This window comes from Oryctolagus cuniculus, chromosome 4 (genome assembly GCF_964237555.1).
Source record: "Oryctolagus cuniculus chromosome 4, mOryCun1.1, whole genome shotgun sequence".
Taxonomy (NCBI): Eukaryota; Metazoa; Chordata; class Mammalia; order Lagomorpha; family Leporidae; genus Oryctolagus; species Oryctolagus cuniculus.
In genome coordinates, this window is record NC_091435.1 from 161,529,680 (window position 1) to 161,549,786 (window position 20,107).

General features: G+C 47.2%; 1 protein-coding gene across 4 annotated transcripts in view; it reads left to right on the plus strand.

Annotated features, from left to right (window-relative positions):
• RARB (retinoic acid receptor beta) overlaps window positions 1-20,107 on the plus strand; it is a 436,317-nt gene that overhangs the window by 276,228 nt on the left and 139,982 nt on the right. For 3 of the 4 annotated variants that reach the window (XM_017346749.3, XM_002716220.5, XM_008266071.4), the window contains exon 2: window positions 15,178-15,326. In XM_017346749.3, the coding sequence (XP_017202238.1) occupies window positions 15,178-15,326 (149 nt within the window). Of the gene's footprint in view, window positions 1-14,344; window positions 14,401-15,177; window positions 15,327-20,107 lie in introns of those variants that run through there. The other variant, XM_051818509.2, reaches the window with a different exon arrangement.

Consider the following 20,107-nt stretch of genomic DNA (forward strand, 5'->3'; position numbering starts at 1 on the left):
CTGTACGCAAACATCTGCATCTCAAAATGAAAGTCTCTGCACAGGTGATAGGCAGGTGGCATTCCCATGTGTGCTCGGTGGATGTGCCAGTGAGTTTTTTTTTTTTTTTTTTTAAGCAATTTGAGAAAGAAAAAAACCCATTGCTTTTCAGGAGGTGTGGTTCATTGAGCTGGCTATCTTCGGAGGCCAGTGCTACCATACTGGACTCACTGTAGAAATAAATGGATGCTACTTTTCGAAAACAGGGTAACATACCTAATAAAAATAAATGTGACCAGTTCACCACATTGATAGACACTGGGTGGCTTATGTCATTAGGCCGTTATTGTAAAGCATGAGAATATTGGAGAGCAATAATAATCACCTGTCAGAGTTCACAGTGAGATTAATTGTTTAGAAGTTGTTAGGAGTTCGCTATACAAAACAAAACAAAAAAATGGGTTTCAAAAGGCAGGTGACATTGTGTCATTTTGCACGTTGAAGGCTGGAAATAGCCATAACTGAAATATAAAATAGAATATGAAATATTAAGTGGCATATCAGGTTTATTGCATACATGACCATGAGAGTACATTTTATTTTGTCTTATGGAGCTCTAAAAAATCCATGTAATGGATTAAAGGTATTAAAACTCCCATATTCTATCTGGCTCTAGGCCAGGGAACAAGGCATGATAAATAATCCCAGTAGACAGAATATGTAGGAAGGAATTTTAAAATGTATTTATAGTAGACATACTGACCTCTCTAACTAATAAAAATGTATACATTAGGTTAGTTTGGAAGAAAATGTGTAGCCTTTACAACCCACTGTAGTGTTAGTCTCTTTAAAATATCGCCCACATCCCTGTGACATATGGCTTTCATACCCTGGCTTTAGCCTGGAAATGAGGAAAAGCATGAGTTTTGTAGTAACACAAGCAGTCATATAAGGAGGCATAGTTTTAATTTCCTTTATCTTATAGCAAAGGATCAGCAAACTGAGCCAAGTCTGGCTCCTAGCCTGTTTTTGCAAATAAAGTTTTATTATAATGTGCCATGCCTGTTCATTTACATGATGTCTGTGACTGCTTTCACACTACAAGGGCAGGGTCGAGCCACTGTGACATGGACTGCCGAGCCCACAAAGCCTAAAATTCTTATTTTTTTTTAAAGATTTATTTGTTTATTTGAAAGGCAGAGACAGGGAGAGGGAGAGAGATCTAACTGCTGGTTCCCTCCAAATAGCTATGACAGACAGGGCCAGGCCAACCCAAAGCCAGGAGACACCCACTCCATCCTGGCTCCCATGTGGGTGGCAGGGGCCTAAGGACTTGGCCCATCATCTCATGCTTCCCCAGGCACATTAGCAGGAAGCTGGATTAGAAGCAGAGCTGTTGGGACTTGAACCCACGCTACTAAATGGGATGCTGGCATTCAAAGCAGTGGCTTAACCCACTGTTCCACAGTGCTGACCCCCAAAATATTTACTATCTGGCCCTTTACAGAAAAAAATCTACTGCCTCTGCCTTGCAACATTTAAAAAATTAATAGGGTTTCTGTGAGTAGAAATGAGTGCTTCGTTACGTATCTTGATCTGGCATGCAGTTGTAGGAGGCCAGTTCTGGAAAAGCCACTTCCTAACTGTGTGACCTTGGCCAGGTCGTCTGTCTCCTCCACGCTTTGGCTTCCTTGTGGAGACAGCAGCGGTGAGCAAACTGATGGTGTGAGTAATCCCTGCTGTCTTCCACACTCTCGCCACAAGGGAGCAAGTGGGGTCTTTTGAGTGACAACGCGCCTCGAGTCATCCGCCACCCTGCAATGGGTGCTTCTGGGGGATTCTGCTGAACTGGCTGGGGCGATCGTCATGCACTGGATATCGCATAGAACGCAGGTTCCGGTCTGTGCATTTTTCTCACCCAGCACATACTGAGCTCCTGCTCTTTGAAGCCCTGGGTTTCTACAAGCTGGCCAGCTGAGGCCTCGGTGCGTGCTAGCAACATGGCCGGTCACAGCAGCCTCGGCCACGCATCACATGCCTCCTCTAGCTTGGCCATGTTTGCTGTCCTGCATTTTTCAGTAGTCTGTATGGGTAAGGAATAGTGTCTTCCAACTCCTTTATTGTTATTCTTTTAATTTGAAAGGCAGACAGAAACAGGTGAAGAGAGAATTACCCTCTTCATCATTACTTTCATTACCCAAATCCTTAGACCACCTGGAGCCAGGCCAGGTTAAAGCCAGGAGCTGGGAACTCCATCCTTGGCTCCCACACGAGGATCAGGGACCCAAGTACTTGAGCCATCACGGCTGCCCCCCAGGATGCACCGTAGCAGGAAGCTGGAATCAGCAATGGAGCTGGGACTCACACCCAGGCACTTGACTATGGGACATGGGCGTCCCAAGCAGCGTCCTGACTGCTACGCCAAATGCCCACCTCTCTTCTGACTTCTTTATAATCTAGACTTTATCACAGGGTGTGTGCTCAAATACACACTTAGCATCCTGTCTGGCTGTTCCCTCCCACACCGGGCCAGCCAAAGGTTTGAGACTTTGGGTTTTGAGCAGCCATAGATGGCTCTCAAATGAGAGGTTACGCTGGGAAGGTGGCTGTTTCTGGGGCTGGCAGACAGCGTGGCCTGGCATTGGCCAGGAAAACCTAGGAGGAGAAGGCTGTGGCAGAGCTGGGAGCGAGTGCCTGGGGGCCTGGGACTGAAGGGACAGTTGACAGAGAGAGAGGCGGAAATGCTGACCAAAGTTGCTTTACTCTCACTGGCTTGGGGAGAATCTCTCAGGAGGAAAACTATTTTGAGAGGGAAAATGGAAATGAACATCAGCAAGTCAAGAAGTGAGACTAACGCAAAGAAAGCCGGCCAGGGGAATGGCGCTGCCATTCACTAATGCAGGCGTCGCACACTGATAGCAATGACTGTGCTTGTGTAACGTGCCGTGGCTGGCTCTGTGCCAAGTGATGTACTGTGTCCCGCTCAGTGACCCAGCGAGCAGTGCGCTGTCATTTTATACAAGCCGAAATTGAAGCTCAGAGGAGTTAAGTAGGGACTGTCCCTCCCCATCCCCCCCTAAAAAAAGTCTTAGCCTTAGAAGTTTGGTTAAAAAATTGAATTATCAAGTTTTCCTTAATAAGGTTATTAGAAAATAAAACTAAAACATTTTGAAACTTTCAACCTTCTTATATCAAGAAAGGTATGAAAGACAAATTAAGCAGCAGTGTCGTAGCATCTCCATGATCTGAGTGAGTCTATACAGCCAATGGAAGATCTTTGTGGAAGTGTCGCTGAGTGCATCTGTTCGAACTGAGCCGTCGTGCTCAGCCCATTAGCAGCAGGATTTTCACATGAGCCTGCTGGAAGGCTGGTCCCTGTCCTTCCCCTGTCAGTCCCTCCTCCCGCCCATCCTTGTCCTGTTGGGAGGAGAGTCCAGCCCCTCCTTTAGGGCGCTCCAGTTCTGTAGACGATGTCAGAAGGGCACAAGTTCAGAATTCTGCATGTTGGTTTCAGTCTTGTACCAAATGGATTTTGGTTCAATGAGTGCATGTGGTCTTCAGGTGAGGGAGTGAGAGCCAGTTTAGGGGTGGGAGGCCCGAGTCCCCTCCTATGCTCCCCCTCCCCCAGCAGAGGCCCGAAGCTAGAGACTGTGCAGGCTCCTGACAGCGCTCAGCCACACAGCCCTGGACCAGCGCCAAAGGCCTTTGGAACTTTGGACCCACTGCCGCCACTCTCCCTGCTGGCTGCTGGTTGCTTGGCAAGAGTGGGCGGTGCATGTGTTTGTGCCTTGTAATTCCTGTGTCAGCTTCTGGGGGGACTTTCCTACTTTATTGCTCTGCCTGGAAAGACAAAAGGGCATGATTTGTCTCCTTAGCTGCTTTCTTTTCCATTTTTTTGGTTTTGCTTTTAGTCCTTATGCTGGCACAACTATGAGTATGTGTGTGAGCGCGCGCGTGTGTGTGTGTGTGTGAGCGTGTGTGTGTGTGTGTGTGTGACTTGGCCATACTCTGTATGCTCTAAAAACTGCTGTCAGGGCCAGTTGCCTGTGAAAGTTCTGGGCAGTCGTACGAGAGATGCTAGTCTTCTCTCATCACCCAAGTCAGACCCATTCTCTTGGATCCATGACCACTTACGTTCAAATCCACCTCATCATTCACCTGCTGTATGAGCAAGTCACCTGAACACCTTGTGCCTCTGATTTCTTGCCAGTAAGAAAAAGATTAAAACTAGCTATTTGAGGGCCGGCACCGTGGCTCACTTGGTTAACCCTCCGCCTGCGGTGCCAGCATCACATATGGGCGCCGGGTTCTAGTCCCGGTTGCTCCTCTTCCAGTCCAGCTCTCTGCTGTGGCCCGGGAAGGCAGTGGAGGATGGCCCAAGTGCTTGGGCCCCTGTACCCGCATGGGAAACCAGGAAGAAGCACCTGGCTCCTGGCTTCGGATTGGCACAGCGCCGGCCATGGAGGCCATCTGGGGAGTGAACTAACAGAAGGAAGACCTTTCTCGCTCGCTCTCTCTCTCTCACTGTATATAACTGTACCTGTCAAATTAAAAAAAAAAACTATTTGATAACATCACTAAGGGAAATTGAATAAATTAATACAAGTATATGCAAAATGTTTAGTACAGAATTAGGGAGGAGTGAGCAGTCCGTAGTGCAGGCTTCATAAATGGTAGCTCTTGGTATTGTGGCAATGTGATTGTCTGATAAGACTCTGGATGTGTCTGCATTTCCTGTGGGGATGATACAGTCGATCTTTCATATCTGCATGTTTCACACCCAAGGATTCAACCAACTTTGGATTGAGAATACCCCCCCTCAAAATTGCATCTATACTGAACATATACAGAATTCTTGTCATTTTTCCTGAACAATACAGTATAGTTGTCTACTCACATATACATCGGATGAGGTAAGCTAAGTAATGGAGAGGTGACTGAAGTCTATGGGAAGATGTGTGTAGATTTCATGCCGATATGAGGCCACGTCATATCAGGAACCGCAGGACCCATCAGTTCTGGTTTGTGTGGGGAGTCCGGCAGCCAGCCCCTGAGCATACTGAGAGACCCTGTGTTAACTCGCATCCTTAAGATACGGACTGCACTGCCTTCCCCCAGACAGCCTCATCATAAAGCATTAGGCGGTAACTTACTAGGATGTCATACTTCCTGTAGTTGACAAAAGGTAAACCCTGCAACGTAGGAAGTGTGCTGTCTTCCTCGCTTTTCAGATCAGGAAACTATGGATCAGGGTCAGTGGCTCCTGTATGAGGCAGAACCGGATCGGAGCCCTTGGATTCGGCCTTTCAGGACTGGGCAGCCTCCACCTCCCCAGAGCTGTCTATGTGGTCCCCACTGCTTGGCCAGAGCATCCCCTCCTGAGTACTGTCCTTGCCCTGGACCAGGGCTTTTTAGCCTGAGCGCCATTTGTGAGCTGGGCCAGGTTATTCTTGGGCAGGGAGGGAGCTGTCCTGTGCACTGTGAGACATGCTGCAGCACCCCTGGCCTCTATTATGTGCCCGAAGCAGCCCCCAGTTAGGAGAACCCCAGATGGCTCCAGATACTGTAAAAGCCCCCTCGAGTGGGAAAAGTCAGTGCTGGTTAAGAACCTTGGCCCTAGATTCAGAAAGGTGGAAGGGGACTGTGTTTACAGGGTGGGCGGTGGGGTTGGGCCGGGGAGTTCCTTATTGTTGATTGAGCACTTGTATGCCAGGCAAGCTGCAAACGTGGCCTCCCTTTTGCCAACAGGAATTTTAGGAGCCTCTACATTTTTAGGAAGGAAACACCCGAGCTCCGAGAAGTATCAAAAACTCTATGGATGTTAAATTAGTAAGTGGCAGAAGACAGATTCGAGTTCAGGTCCACCTGGCAGCAGAGCCCATGAACTTGTCATGACCCCCTCCACACTGTTTTATACAGGCTCGTGCTGTTTCTTTTTTGTTAATAACAAAGAAAACCCACCGGTAAGAATTAAGTTAGTTTCAGGGTTATTTTGAGACCGCGATCATGGTGTATACTGGTTTAAAAAAAAAAAAAATCCAAGAGAAAACTGTGCACCAGGCGAGCAGAACGTTGTTTTGTTCAGAAAGAGGGGTTTGACTAAATTTTGATGTAGTCAGTAACACAGAATTTCTCAGCTCTGAGCTGTCCGCAGGACAGGTGACAACACCTAAGTTCATTACCATCTTTATTTAAGATTTAGAGGAAGTATCTTCTCATTGCTTTTCTGCAAGGCCGGTAGCAACCTGATTTTCAGATATGTTGACAGTACACCAGCAAAGACTGCATCTGAAATGATATCCATCTTAACCCTACTGCTTTAATCCACTGTTCATACAGGAAATCGGAATAGGTAAAAAAGAATGCCATGTCTTAGTGCAACCATTGTTCTATAAAAATATGGCTGTCCTGATTCGAAGTGGGAAAAGCAACGGAACCGTCTGCTGTTGAGATAAACTCTTCCAGGGGACCTTACTATTGCGATGCCGTTAGCGTCATCTGTGTTTGACTCCCGAGACGTGCTCCAGCATTTACTCCCTCAATGCAGTTCCCTCTCTGACGCCTCGCGGTTCAGATCATTAACAAGCAGTTAGATGTGTCGGCCCGTTAAGTGATTTTTAGAGAGAATTTATTTGAACCCTGTCATGAGCTAGCTTAGTGTGTCCTAGAAAATAATGATATAAAGCATCATCTGTTTAAAATGTCACACAAAACAACCTATGAGATAATTTTTGAATATGTTCCTCAAAGCAGGAGTGGCCATTATAAAAATGAAATGTGGGTGCGGAACGTGTCATGGCCCCTTCTGAAAGTATGACAGCACTTCCCATGATACAAGTCGGTCTCAGGAGTAATGGCTCCTGCTGGCCGCGAGCCCAGAGAGGTGCAGCTACAACACAGCGTGATGCGCAGGTGCAGAGCCTCACTCTTGGTAAGGCCCACACTGTCTTGTTGATGTGACCGTATATTGAATCAGATCAGTGTTTGGAAAAATCATAATCAGAGGGTCACAGAGTCCCGTGGTTCTCAAATTTGTGTGAGCCTGACCACACCAAACCAGGGACCTTTCTAGCCTAGGTAGTACATGAGATGGAGAATAAGAAGCTTAAAAGCTGGGGTGGAGTGGGGGGTGCTGGTGCTGTGGTGTGGCAGTTAGGGCGCTGTTTGCAACACTAGCACCCCATATCTGAACTATTTGGCTATTTGGCTTCTGATCCAGCTTCAAGCTAATGCGCCTGGGAAGGCAGCAGAAGACAGCCTAAGTACTTGGGTCCCTGCTATCCATATAGGAGACCCAAAGGGAGTGCCTGGTCCATACCTGGCTGTTGTGGTCATTTGAGGAGTGAGCCAGCAGACTGAAGCTCTGTCTGTCTCCCTGGTGATCTCCCTTACAAATAAATAAATTACAAATAAATCCTTAAAAGAAAAAAAAAAGCTGTTGAGTTTTTGAGAAAAAGTAGTCATAGATATTAAGCCATTTAAATCTCATTGTTGAAAGCATTGTTTTTAAATCCCCTAAATCTAAGGTGTGGTTACTGCTCCTTCTCCTCCCCAAGGAGTTAACAGGCATTAGGCACTTAGCAGGGGCCCAAGAACAAGTCCAGGCTCTTCCCGGGCAGCTGGGAACCCACTGCCAACCAGAAGCCACACGGCGTGGGAGAAAACGAAGAGTGCTCTTAGGTGAGCCTAAAAGCACACGGAGCCTGAAGATCTTAATGCAGCAAGTCCTTAACAAGGCAGAGTGTTTACCGAGGACTTGCGCGAAGGGAAGAGGGAGGCCGACAGAGCTCCCTGTGCCAAACTGACTCAGCAGAAACGTTTGGGGTTGCGGGAGGCGACCTTTGCGTGTTGTCACAGCGTCTCCAACACGTGCCTATAGCAATGGCCAGGGGGTTCTGCTAGGGTGCCCATTCTGACTCTGATTTTTATAACGTTCCCCAGTGATGCCCCTGCGATCAGGGCTGGAAAATCAAAGCCTTCCCCGCTGCCCCTCCTGGGGTCGCCCCCTCCCGCCTGTGTCCAGCACCTGTTGCCTGTGTGGTCAGAATAGCAGGGATTCTCATAACCCGGCTCCAGCCCTCGGCCAGGATCCCGGCTGACCCGGGCAAACACACACTCCGTCAGGGTCACGGGCAGGTTACTGAGTCAGGGCTGCCAGAGCCCGGCCGGGATGTTTTCCTTCGCTCGCCTGCCCCAAACCTTGGAGCCGCTTCCTAATCACAGAGCCAGCGGCAGCGTGAGGCGAGCCCGATTTCAAAGCAGGTTTTTTTTTTTTTTTTTTTTTCTTGTTTGGCCATTACCTAATTTCAGAATGCGATTCCCAGACGGGCAAACCCCACGTGGGTTGGAAACAAGCCGCTTCTGAAAAAAGGATTCAAAGCAGACCACCCCCTCACGAAGAGGCCGCGGTACCGAGGCCTCTGGACCGTGGGAGGCGTGTAAATTACACTTTAATAAAATGTCTCCACGCGCGCGCGCATGCGCGCAGCCAGCCGCGGCGGATCTGGTTCTAATTACTTGTACTGGAGTTGAACTTTAGCGTTTCCTTTGACTTTCTCCCTAATGTATGTGAGCTGTGGGCTTTGCAGTCCTGCCGTGAACCCGCAGAAAACAGGGGGGAAAATCCAGATCGGCTCTCTCCGGTGCCAACGAAAACGAAGCCCAAGCGAAGGTTTTGACCAAACGCCACACTTTGCATTCTCCTTTAATTAGCTGAAATTACTCCTGCCCACGGGGACCCTGGAACTCTGGGCTGAAAATCCCCTTGGGGCCATGCAGGAAATGCCTTTCGCTTTACAATTCCTTTTCTTTTTAAGGCTCAGCTGCCCGGAGAGTGCATTAAAATACTGTCTGAATCATGGAAGGTTCGAGTAAGAAGGCAGGACTTTCATAATGCCTGCCTTTAATCAGGCGCAACATAAAATCCTGAAATCTGTCAACATGGGTTAGCCAGCCGTAAATTAGGAGGAAAAAAAATGTATACTGAGCATTCTCAAAAATGTTATCTGCTACTTAATCTAACCTTTAGAAAAATGCCAAGCATGTGAGGAATTGTGAAGGGAGCTATTGTTGGGGCCTTTCTGTGTGTTTAAATGACACTCAGGTGTGTTGTAACAACAAGGACATTTATACGGTGTTTTCTCAGGTGAGTGAGGTTCCAAGTGCCAAGCCTCTTCACAGGCAATAGAATTAACTGTGTGTGTGTGTGTGTGTGTGTGTGTGTGGTTTGTTTCTTCTTTTATTTGGGGCCTGAATGAGCCGTCAGAGTTTGGCAGTGCTGAAAAAGGTGGCGTGTGTTGGAGGGGGTGGGCGCTGGTGTTTGGCTTTTTGTCCCATCTCAAACCTGGTCTTCATTTTTCTTGTGTCTGCAAACAACCTGTCAATATGATGTCCTTTCTGAGCCCCGCTTCTCAAAATGCTGTCTGGCCTGGCACTGGCCTGGCACTGGCCTGGCACTGGCTCCTCCACGACGTGTTGCTGGTGTTTGATGTGAAAGCACACACATGCAGAGCACGTGTTTAGAATAATGTTCCAGCAGTCGCACACAGGAAGTTTATGTCTGAAATCTAGTTGAGTTTTCTAATTTTTTTTTAAAGCTCGTTCCCTCTTTGTTTCTCCTTTATTCCCTGTGTGTGTTTTTTGTTTGTTTGTTTGTTTTTTAGAATTTCATTTTTCTAGAATTTTATCAATTCATGGGGTACGCGGACGGGGGAGTCTGAATGGTCCTTCTCCCTGGGGAGCCTGAAAATCACTCACAAGCATTCTGGAAGAAGAGCCATCCAAAGGGAGCCAGGGCCCATCACTGCTGTACTAGGAGGAGGGGGATTCTAGCTTTGTCTTCCTTGGGGACAGTCATCTGTGTGCAAGCCTGCGTGGGTACAGTTTGCTTCACTGTCGTTTTCCTTACAGCTCACTGCCCTGTGTGTGTGTGTGTGTGTGTGCGCGCGCACGTGTGTGTGTGTGTGTGTGTGTGTGCGTGCGCGCACCGCCCAGAAAAGCCTTTTCAGCAATCCTGGTGCTGACCATGCTCTGGGCAGGGACCCGCGGAGCCAAGCATCCGTCTCACCCTGGGAGCACAAGTTGCTGGGACTTGGCCATTCCCTGCCCAGCAGTCCATCTGCTGAGTAGTTTGCATACTGCATGTAGGGAATGCAGTCACCACGCTGGCCAAGCAAGCAAGCAAGCAAGCAAAGAAAGGCAGGAGACAAAAAGCAGATCTGAGTTATTCCTCAAAGGCCGCTTCCCCACACTGAAATCACATCAGGATGGCTGGAGTGCCATTGTTTTATTGAATGACACCAGCCTCCCCTCCCCCCGCCCCCGGAAGTCTCAGAACTGCATTTTTGGCCTGCGTGAGATCGCTGAATGAGCTAATACAGAACACATTGTCTGCTGAGCTGGCAGAGTTTCCAGGCAAAAAATTTTATCATTTCGTAGGCTGATTGTACTTGTCTGGGGTATGGACCAAAATATTTGGGGCCTCTCAAGGGCATTTGATGAATCTTAGTCTAATTTAAAAGGACTAATAGATTATTGATTTCAGCAGGATGACAGCAAACAGATCTCTGGTCCAGTTCTGTCTCTACCTTGAATACCAAAAATGACCAGTGGAAGGGCAGCCAAGGTGGGCTGTCTCCCTCCCTTCTTTCCCACTGTCTTTATGGAAGGTGGGGACAAGAAGGGAAGAGGAGGGGCCAGCATTGTGACACAAGGGGTTAAGCCCCTGCCTGTGTTGCCTGCATCCCATATGAGTCCTGGCTGCTCTGCTTCTGATCCAGCTCCCGGCTCTGTGCCTGGGAAAATAGTGCAAGGTGGCCCAAGTGTTTAGGTCCTTGCACCTACATGGGTTACCCAGAGGAATTCTAGGCTCCTGGCCTTGGCCTGGCCCAGCCTCAGCCTCAACCTTTGGAGCCATTTGGTCTCTCCGTGTCTTCCTCACTGACCCCCCGGCCCCGCCCCACTCCCTCCTCCTGTCCTAGACACAAGAAGCTCTAGTGAATTTTGTCAAAGTATGTTTTTGCTACATTACCAAAGAGGAAATCTTTTCTACTGATGCCGTATTCTGGTTGTAATTCTGAATCTAGGCTTGACAAGTTGGCCTGAGGCCGGCTTCTGTGACCTGACCATGCCACTGAGACTTTGTTTGCTTTTTTTGGCCTTTTTGGACTGTTAATTTTGAGGGTAGTATTGGAGAGTATACAGTCAAATATTTAGTTCTTGACTGTCACTGGGAAATTTTTTCTGAAGATGATTATTTCTTCTCATATATGAGACTTTTCAATGTCTGTTTGGGATATATTTACTCATTTGTAGGATTTAAACCACAAACACAATAGAAAGACCTATCCTTCAAACACAGCTCATTCACCTCGTCTAGGATGCCTCTCTTGATTTTTTCCTGAGCTGATAAAACCTCTGTCATTACAGTCTGGTTCCCAAACTGCTTTAATTTGGATTCACTTGGGAGTATTTTTAAAACAGGGCTTCCTGGCTCCCTCCCCCAGACACTCTAGGCAATGGGCCTAGGAGACAGCTCGGGCATTAGGAGGGTTAAAAGCTCCCCAGGTGAGAGTAATGAGCAGCCAAGTTTGAAAACCTCGGTTTCACATATTAATTACTGGTTTGTTGTCTATCAGGCCAAGCTGGTGAGAGTAAGGGATCATACTGTGCATGTTCCATAGAGTGTAATGATGCCTGACAGGTAGTAGTCACTCAGTGAAATCAATGATTGAACACATGCGTGGCCTGAGCAGCCAGTGGGCTAATATGGGCAAGTTCATGGCTGTGCTGTGAACCAGAGTTCTAACAGAAGTCTGCTGCTCTCAGTATTGATCGCTTACACTACAGCATTTTCATTCAGGGCAACTGTTCAGGAAAAGCCTTCGTCTTAGTGTATCATTCTTTTTAATTTTATTTATATAAGGGGAAACATTTCATGGATTTCATATGTACACATTTAAGAGCACAGTGGTACTGCCCACCATGTCCTCCCTCCCACCCACACTCCCACCGTCCCTCCTACTTCCTTTCTAATCTTTCCTTTAATTTTCACAACGACATACTTTCAGTTTATTTTATAATCACAAGCTTAACCCTCCGCTAAATACAGAATTCAACAAGTCGTAAGTAGAAAAACCATGGTTTCTCAAGAGTATGGACGAGGGCTGTAAACACTAATCAAAGCTCAGAATGTCAATTTTGCTCATATATAGTGCATTGTTTTGTACTCTGTAGATTAGTTACCACAAATCAGGGAAAACATAGGATGTTCATCTTTGGGGGACTGGCTTATTTCACTAAGCGTAATGGTTTCCAGTTGCATCCATTTTGTTGGGAAAGACAGGATAGCAAAAACCCTTTTGACTCCTTCCCTTGTTAGAAATGACTTTCAGCCATGGAGAGAGACTTTTCTCGGCCTTTGTGAAATGTTTTGGGATTTGGGGCGTCCAGGCGGCACAGTTCAGCTGCTTCTGTTCCGAGGGTGAAACGCTGGACTCCCTTCAGCGTCTCCCTGTGAAGTGGCGTATTTATGGAAATGGCCACCCACTTTTGAAATTCAGGACATAGCTCTGACAGCTGAATTCAGCTCTAGCAGACTTCTATTTACAACTTTCCTGGACAAGTCCAGTGAGCTATATTCTACCCAAGTGAGTAGAGCCTTAAAACTCACCCCCACCCCCACCTGGCTCCTGCCAAGAGCCCAGTACGGGATTGGCCCTGCAGGTGCCACTGTGGCTTTGCCACCAAGGGTGAGACACACAGGTGGAAGCAGAAGTTCACAAATCAAACCTAAAGATTTAGGAGGCCTAGAGGGCACGACTCAGTTATGTTGATATTAGGACTGTAAATTGACACAGCCTTGCTAAAAGAGTCAGTTTATCAACATGGATTAAAAGCTAAAATAAATCTTGAAAATAACATACCTTTTGAACTAATAATTCCACTTCTGAGAGTTTTCCCTAAGGAAATAGAAACCTGGTGAGGTTAGCTACGGAGATGTCCATCACAGTGGAATGTTCTGTGAGAAAAATACCTACTGACAAGGAAATAAATTCATGACATCATAAGCTACACAGAGTCCCAAACAATCTCAATGTAATTCTACCGTAGGAAGCAAACAATGGAACAGCATTCATATGCATAAAAAAGAAGCCTGATAGGATCTATGCCAAGACCATCACATCGGAGTTCTCTGCATGAAAGAATTGGGGGTGATTGTGCGTGTTCGATTTTGACAAAGAGCGTCCTATTGTTTTGTGATTTTAACAGCAGTGTTTTTCTGGATTAGCTCAGTGCAAGGCGTGCGTTTGTGCATACAGCTTGAGGGCTGGGTCAGACTTGGGGGCATCCTAGATGCCAGTGCTGCCGCAGGGCCCTGGCCATCCCTGTGCCAGGAGACCTCGAACAAGGGCTTCCTATTTGCCGGAAGAAACATGCACCACGATTGATGTCTTCATTCTGAATACCTCGGATCTAACCACAGAAGACTGCAATAGATTTATCTCCTAGAACCTGTACTTCTCTAATGATTCACTCCAAGATTCCTCCGAATTATGAAAATACTATAATTATAGTTGACTCTCTTCCAAGGGCCTAATTAATTACTTTTTTTAAGGAAGCAAATGAGTGTAAGAGAGCTATTTGATTTCTAATTTTATCATTCAACTGCTTAGAGGCGCACTTGGTGCTAGAGATGAGGAAGAAAAAGGAAAACATTCATATTTAATAAATATTGATTGATTACTGGCTATGTGTCCAGACATGAGAGTATTCACTGGAGCTTTCTCAGTCTTATGAACCCAAATTCAGAGTACATGTGGGGAGGAGTGGCACATATGGAATATAAAATTATACGCCAATAAATTTTCTAAATTTGGACAGTAGGTAAGGTTTGTGGGAAAGTAAAATATGAGACAGGGACTGCAAATTAACCTGTGTCGCCAGTAGCCCCTTTGAGTGCCAGCTCAGTGCTGGCTGTGCTGTCTCCCACCCAGCTCCCTGCTAATCTGCCTGGGGAAGCACCACAAGATGGATCAAGTGCTTTGACCCCTGCGCCCACATGGGAGGCCTGGCCGGAGTTCCTTGCTCCTGGCTTTGGCCTGGCCCAGCCTCAGCCATGGTGACCCTTTGAGGATTGAACCAGTAGATGGAAGATCTTTCTCTGATTCTTTTCCCTCTCTTTGTCACTCTGCTTTTCAAATCTTTGAAAGAAAAATCGAATCTATTCCTGTAAGTGGTGAACAACTATACATTTTATACTGTTGGAAATATACTGTGTGTAATAAAGTGATTTGAAGAATGGAAGATTCTAGAACACTGACGACTTTCCATCATTCCCTTCTATTTTTGCATCGTATTTCTTTGTGGTAAGAGGAGAGCCAATTCTTGCTCTGACTTTAACTATAACCTTAGAGAGTAAGGGTAGGCGAATACTTGCGTCTTCCGTTCCATGAATTCCCATTTCCTGTGGCTGCGTGGTGGTTATGTAATGAAAAGGGCATCACGTATTTCTAACTAGCAAGAAGACCTGTGGGACTTACCCGTGAGCTGCAGCACTCTGTACCATCCTTGTGCGTGACATCCTGCTTCTCAAGCAGGTGCACGCTCGGTCACCTGGGGATTTTTGTGAATGCAGGTTTTGGTTCCGTGGGCTTGTGCACTCTAATGAGCTCCTGGGTGACGGTGTTGCTGCCGGTCCAAGGAGCAGTCTTTGAGTAGCAAAGGTCTTCCCAGCAGTGTTATTGATGGAGATCCATTATGGCCACGTGTTAGAGGCCCTTTCCATATACTTGATGAATGACTGGGCTGGGCATTTTCTTCAGTTTTCCTACAAAAAGTGACTTTTGGTCACACGAGTCACCTGCGGGCCTCGGGGTCAGAGGTTAGGGGAGGCAGATGCATGGCAAACACCTGAACTCTGTACTCTGAAGCCATGACTTGGAGTCTTGGCTCAGCCACTGCCGTTTTGGTGTTGGGCCGCCTCCTCTGAGTGTCTGTTTCTCCCCAGGGTGAAATGGCGATTAAAGTCAGCGCCTTCCAGGGACAGGGGCCCCGAGATTGGTGCATAAACCGCTGCCTGCCTCACCCGAGGCGGGGTCGCCACCGCCGTTTGGGCTGATCCCCGCGTGCAGTGGGGACACGCGAACTCACGGGTGAAAACAAGAAATGAACCAAAGCTCTCATTGTGTTTTCTCGTAGCCATCGAAACCCAGAGCACCAGCTCTGAGGAACTCGTCCCGAGCCCCCCGTCTCCACTGCCTCCCCCTCGCGTGTACAAGCCCTGCTTCGTCTGCCAGGACAAATCATCGGGGTACCACTATGGGGTCAGCGCCTGCGAGGGCTGCAAGGTGAGTACCTGCGCGCGTGCCGCGTGTGAGTGTGCGTCCGCGCGCGCGCGCCCCCTGCAGGCGACCCCGCCTCTGATTTTTGGCTGTCAGTGTGGTAGCTTGGGTTGTCTTTGATGGTTTTCCTGGCTCCCTTACACCTGTCCGGTTTAAAATTCAGAAACTTCTGCCCATGACGTTGGGTCATTAGAATCCCCCCCACACCCCGCAACAGCTGTTCTCCTGAGGGAAGACTGTCCCGAAAAGTATCATCTTACTTCTCATCACAACTCACTGTCCGGTGTCTTTGTGGTTTGATTTTATTTTTAAATATGATTGACAGGCCCCTGAATCAACTTGCAGGGAGCCCGAGGTTGAAATTGGGATTTCTCTCCTGCCCGTTTGCTCAGCCCCGTGGCCTTTGGATTACAGTGTGATTTTCAGCCTGCAAGGACTTGCTACTGGCTGCGTGTCATAAATTCAGGGTGGGTGGACTGAAAGTGCCTGCCCGCGGAGCACTGGAGGCTGAACATGTGTCAGGGAGTAAATGGCTGCTCTGAATCAAGAGAGACAATTGTTATCAAGTCCAACAGGCTTAATTGAGTGTAAGAGCCTCTTAGTTTTTTAAACAGAGAAAAGAGACAAAGAATGACTTCATAGGCAGATTCAACTCATCCATGAAAAATTTCTCAAAGGAGCTGTGGCAGTCTTGAGCATGCCCTGCCCTAGATACACAACTTCTTGAAGTTCTCTCTGCGGTCTGTTCAGTGTTGTTGTTTCTATATCTCAACTACGAGATGCACTTTTGAGTGTTAACGTGCTACAGTAGCATTACAGGGGCTCCAGGGTGTGTTGCATTTGGTTTATCCCAGGGGGAAATATGGGGAGGTTTCAAGAAATTCATGGAAATGTGTATCCGTGTGCATTCTGAAAAAACTACACATGGATTTCAATTTTTTTTGCACCAAAACTTTAAAAAAGATTTATTTATTGACTTATTTGAAAGGCAGAGTGACAGAGAGAGGGGGAGACCCAGGTAGAGAGATCTTCCATCCACTGGTTCACCTTCCAAATGCCCCAACAGCTGGGGCTGAGCCAGGTCAAGTCCAGGAGCTGAGAACTCCATCCAGGCCTCGAAGATGGGTGGCAGGGTTCCAAGCACTCGGGCCATCTCCTGCTGCTTCCCAGGTGCATTTGCAGGGAGCTGGATCCGAAGCACAGCAGGTGGGACTCCAGCTGGAACTGTGCGAGGGGATGCAGGTGCTGTGTCCCAACGCCTGCCCCAAGGCTGCAGCTCATTATTCAGCTTCCCGATCCTGTGGGTCTGTGATTCCAGACAGGTGCCGTCTGCGTGGTTCCTCGGGTCCTAGCCATGTTCCCTCCGTATCTGGTGTGGCTACGGTCGACTCGGGCAGCCTCTTGACTCTGCTGTTCAGGATGTCAGGGGGCATGGAGGCTCCATGCCCCCTGCCCACCGTGCCTGCCCAGGCTTGTTCAAAGAGACAGGGCTCCAGGAGAGAACAGAAGCACACGAGGCCTGGGCTCAGGGGCAGCCTGCCGTCACTCGGGCCACACTCTGCTGTCCACAGCAGGTCTGTGTAGACGGAGTCACGAGGAACCTAAACTCAGCTGCTTTTTGGGAGGAGCTTCCAGGTCCTCAGGAAATGGGGGTCCTTTTTACATTCCGGCTCCCACATCCCATGTCTGATTGGCTGCGCACACACACACACAAAGTGGGTGGGGCTTACATTCTATGGCACAGCTCCTCGCACACAGTCTGCCGTCAGTGGGTGCTCAAAGAGTGAGGCTGAACAAATGCATAAGCAGCCCCTCCCAGTAATGACGTGGGCTTTCCTTCTCTGCAAAGCCTTACAATAAATGTACACATTAATGTTCAGGCCAAGGTCTGCTTCGGCTCCTCTCTGCTTCTGGGACCGTGTTGCTTATTTTAAGGGAGTACCCTTTTCCTCCAGAGGCTTCTAATACGGTGATCAGGAAGGGCTGTGAGCACCCAGTTCACAGCTGGTTAAAAAGTGAAACATTTGTGCATAACATTACTGCTTCGTTATTGGTAACCCTTAGTTGAACCTACTTAAACACATCCTGAAATCTGAGAAGGCTTCACCAGAATACCAGTGCATTTAGTCTATTTGATGTGCAATTCATAAATACATCATTTTCTAATGCCCCTTTGAAAGTTACATGAAAAGAGAACTCATTTTTTTTCTAAACACTTTGAATCATCTCATGTCCAAAAATCTGGGTATGCTGTAACTCAGCGTACCTGCTTCTGTGATGTCCTGGGGAGAGGGATCACCCAGTGTGTCTGCTCTCCTGGCTGATACTAAGGACCTGCACATTAAGCTGTTTTCCAATCTGGACAGTACAAACTGTTTTAATCAGCTCGTAGTCAGCTAATTCTCTGACCTCTTTTTGTAATTTGGAATTCTGACTCTTTTTAGGAAAAACCCCAACAAAAACAAAGCCTGTACCATGAAGCGTAACCTTGACAAACTCAGTTCAGTGGTTCACCGTCATAGGACACTGCATCTTTTTAACAGAGCACATAAGCCCGGGAGGGTCAAATGAGGCCACCAGCCAGTCATCAAGTTTGATAATTTTTATATTGCGTGCAGACCCATGAACACGTGGGCTGCCCTTCCTCCTGCTTGTTGAAACAGATTTGGTCTGCATTTTGGCTTACTGGGGAAATAGAATGACAACATTCACAGTACTGAAAAACACGAGAAAACAGGGCAACAGCCAAAGGAAAAGAAATACAACTGTTGGGGACAGCACTGTGCGTAACAGCAGGTTAAGCCGCTGCGTGCGATGCCAGCATGCCGTATGGGCGCTGGTTTGATTCCTGGCTGCTCCACTTCTGATCCGGCTCCCTGCTTATTCACCTAGGAAAGCAGTGAAAGATGGCTCAAGTGTTTGTGGTCCCTGAACCCAGGAGCTCCTGGCTCCTGGCTTTGGTCTGGCCCAGCTCAGGCCATTGCAGCCATTTGAGGGATGAACCAGCAGATGGAAGATCTCTCTCTCTTTGTCTCTCCCTTTCTCTTTGTAACTCTGCCTTTCAAATAAAATAAATAAATCTTTTTTTAATAAAAAAGAAATATAACTTAAAATATAATTTTGTCATGTAAAAAATTAGCAATACAGTGGAGATTTTACTGAATAAACAATAGAAAGTAAAACAACTGTGATTCTACTCTGGGAGGGAACTCCTATGAAAACTCAGTTTGTGAGTTTAGTGTGTAGTGTTTTTTTATCTTTTTTTTTTTTCAAATAGAGGATTTTATGTTACAAACTGGTTTTAGCCTGCTCTCTAAGTTTAATCATCTTTCATGGCCAAAGTTTAACATCTGTGTAGTTTTTATGGTTATCCAATTGATTTAGTGGTTTATGGCTCTATCATAATTTATTTAACTACTCCCGTTGTTATACAATTAGGGTGTTTCCGGTGTTTCCCTGTTGTAAGTGATGCCTTAATGCACAGTCTCTGGGCATACCTCTGATTTGGTGTAAATGGAGCTTCCAGGTCAGTGGCTGTGTATATTTTTAAGGCTTTTGATACAACTCACTAAAATGCCCTCTGGAAAAGGTGTAACAATTTATGTTCTGTTACTCTGTGCGAAGTTCATCCTTTTGCAGACTACCGATTAGGAATCTCGCCCTTGTGATAATGAGATAATGAATCAAGAAGCAACTTCCCTCTGGAATTCTGCCACATTTAATTGGATATTTACCATGGGCCCCGTGCGCGATACCATTCGGGCTTCCAGCAGATGCACCACAGGTCCCTGTCTGTCTTTTGCCTGGACACCGAAGGTCGTTGTTCTAGGCCGGATGCCTCTTCTCTCAAGTAGAGACACACAGAACCCAGCCTCTGACTTCAGGAAGTAGCTAACACTGCTCATAACGCCGGTGACCTTGTTAATGCAAATCGGGTGTGGAGAAACTTGCTTTTTGCCAGTGCCAGGTACAGCCTCAGCCTCTGCAGTCGTCCTGTACTGGTCAGAATTTCACAGGTGTGTCCAGTGACTCAGGGTCACCATGGCAACACTGCTGCTGGACCCACCATAGGGATGTCCTCGTTAGGGGATTTCCAGCTAAGTGATGGCAGTTTTTTTTTTTTCCAGGGCACAAAGAATATTTAAAATGAATATGTGGTGTGGTGTGTTGTGTGGTGTGGTTAGCCAAGCAGGTTTAACCACATAAAATAATAAACCAACATTAAAATAGGGATATAAAATATCGTTGGGAAGCAGTGTCATTGTTCCCAGCTAAAATTTATCCATAATGTTAGACTAAATCATGTTTTACTTTTCTATTTCTTTTTAAAAAGTTATTTATTTGAAAGGCTGAGTGACAGAGAAATAAAGAGAAAGAGCTTTCACATGGCACTGGTTCACTCCCCAAATGCCTGCAACAGCCAAGGTGAAACCAAGAACTAGGAGCTCCGTTTGGTTCTCCCAAGTGGGAGGCAGGGACTGAAGTACACAAGCCATCTGCGTTCTGTGTACATTAGTGGAAGCTGGTCAGAAGCAGAGCGTCCAGGACTGTATCCCAGGCACCGATACGGGACACCAGTGTCCCAAGCCAAGACGCCAGCCACTGCACCACAGTGCCCATATGGTTTGGCTCCATTTGTGTGGCTCTCACAGAGGGTGGTGTGTAGAGTGAAAACTCTGTTTGAGTCTCAGCTAAGCTACTCGCCAGCGTGCTGACTTTATGGTCTGGGTGTGGTTTGCACGTGTCCCCTAAGCATTCCTGTTGGGGGAATTGAGTCCCGAGTGTGA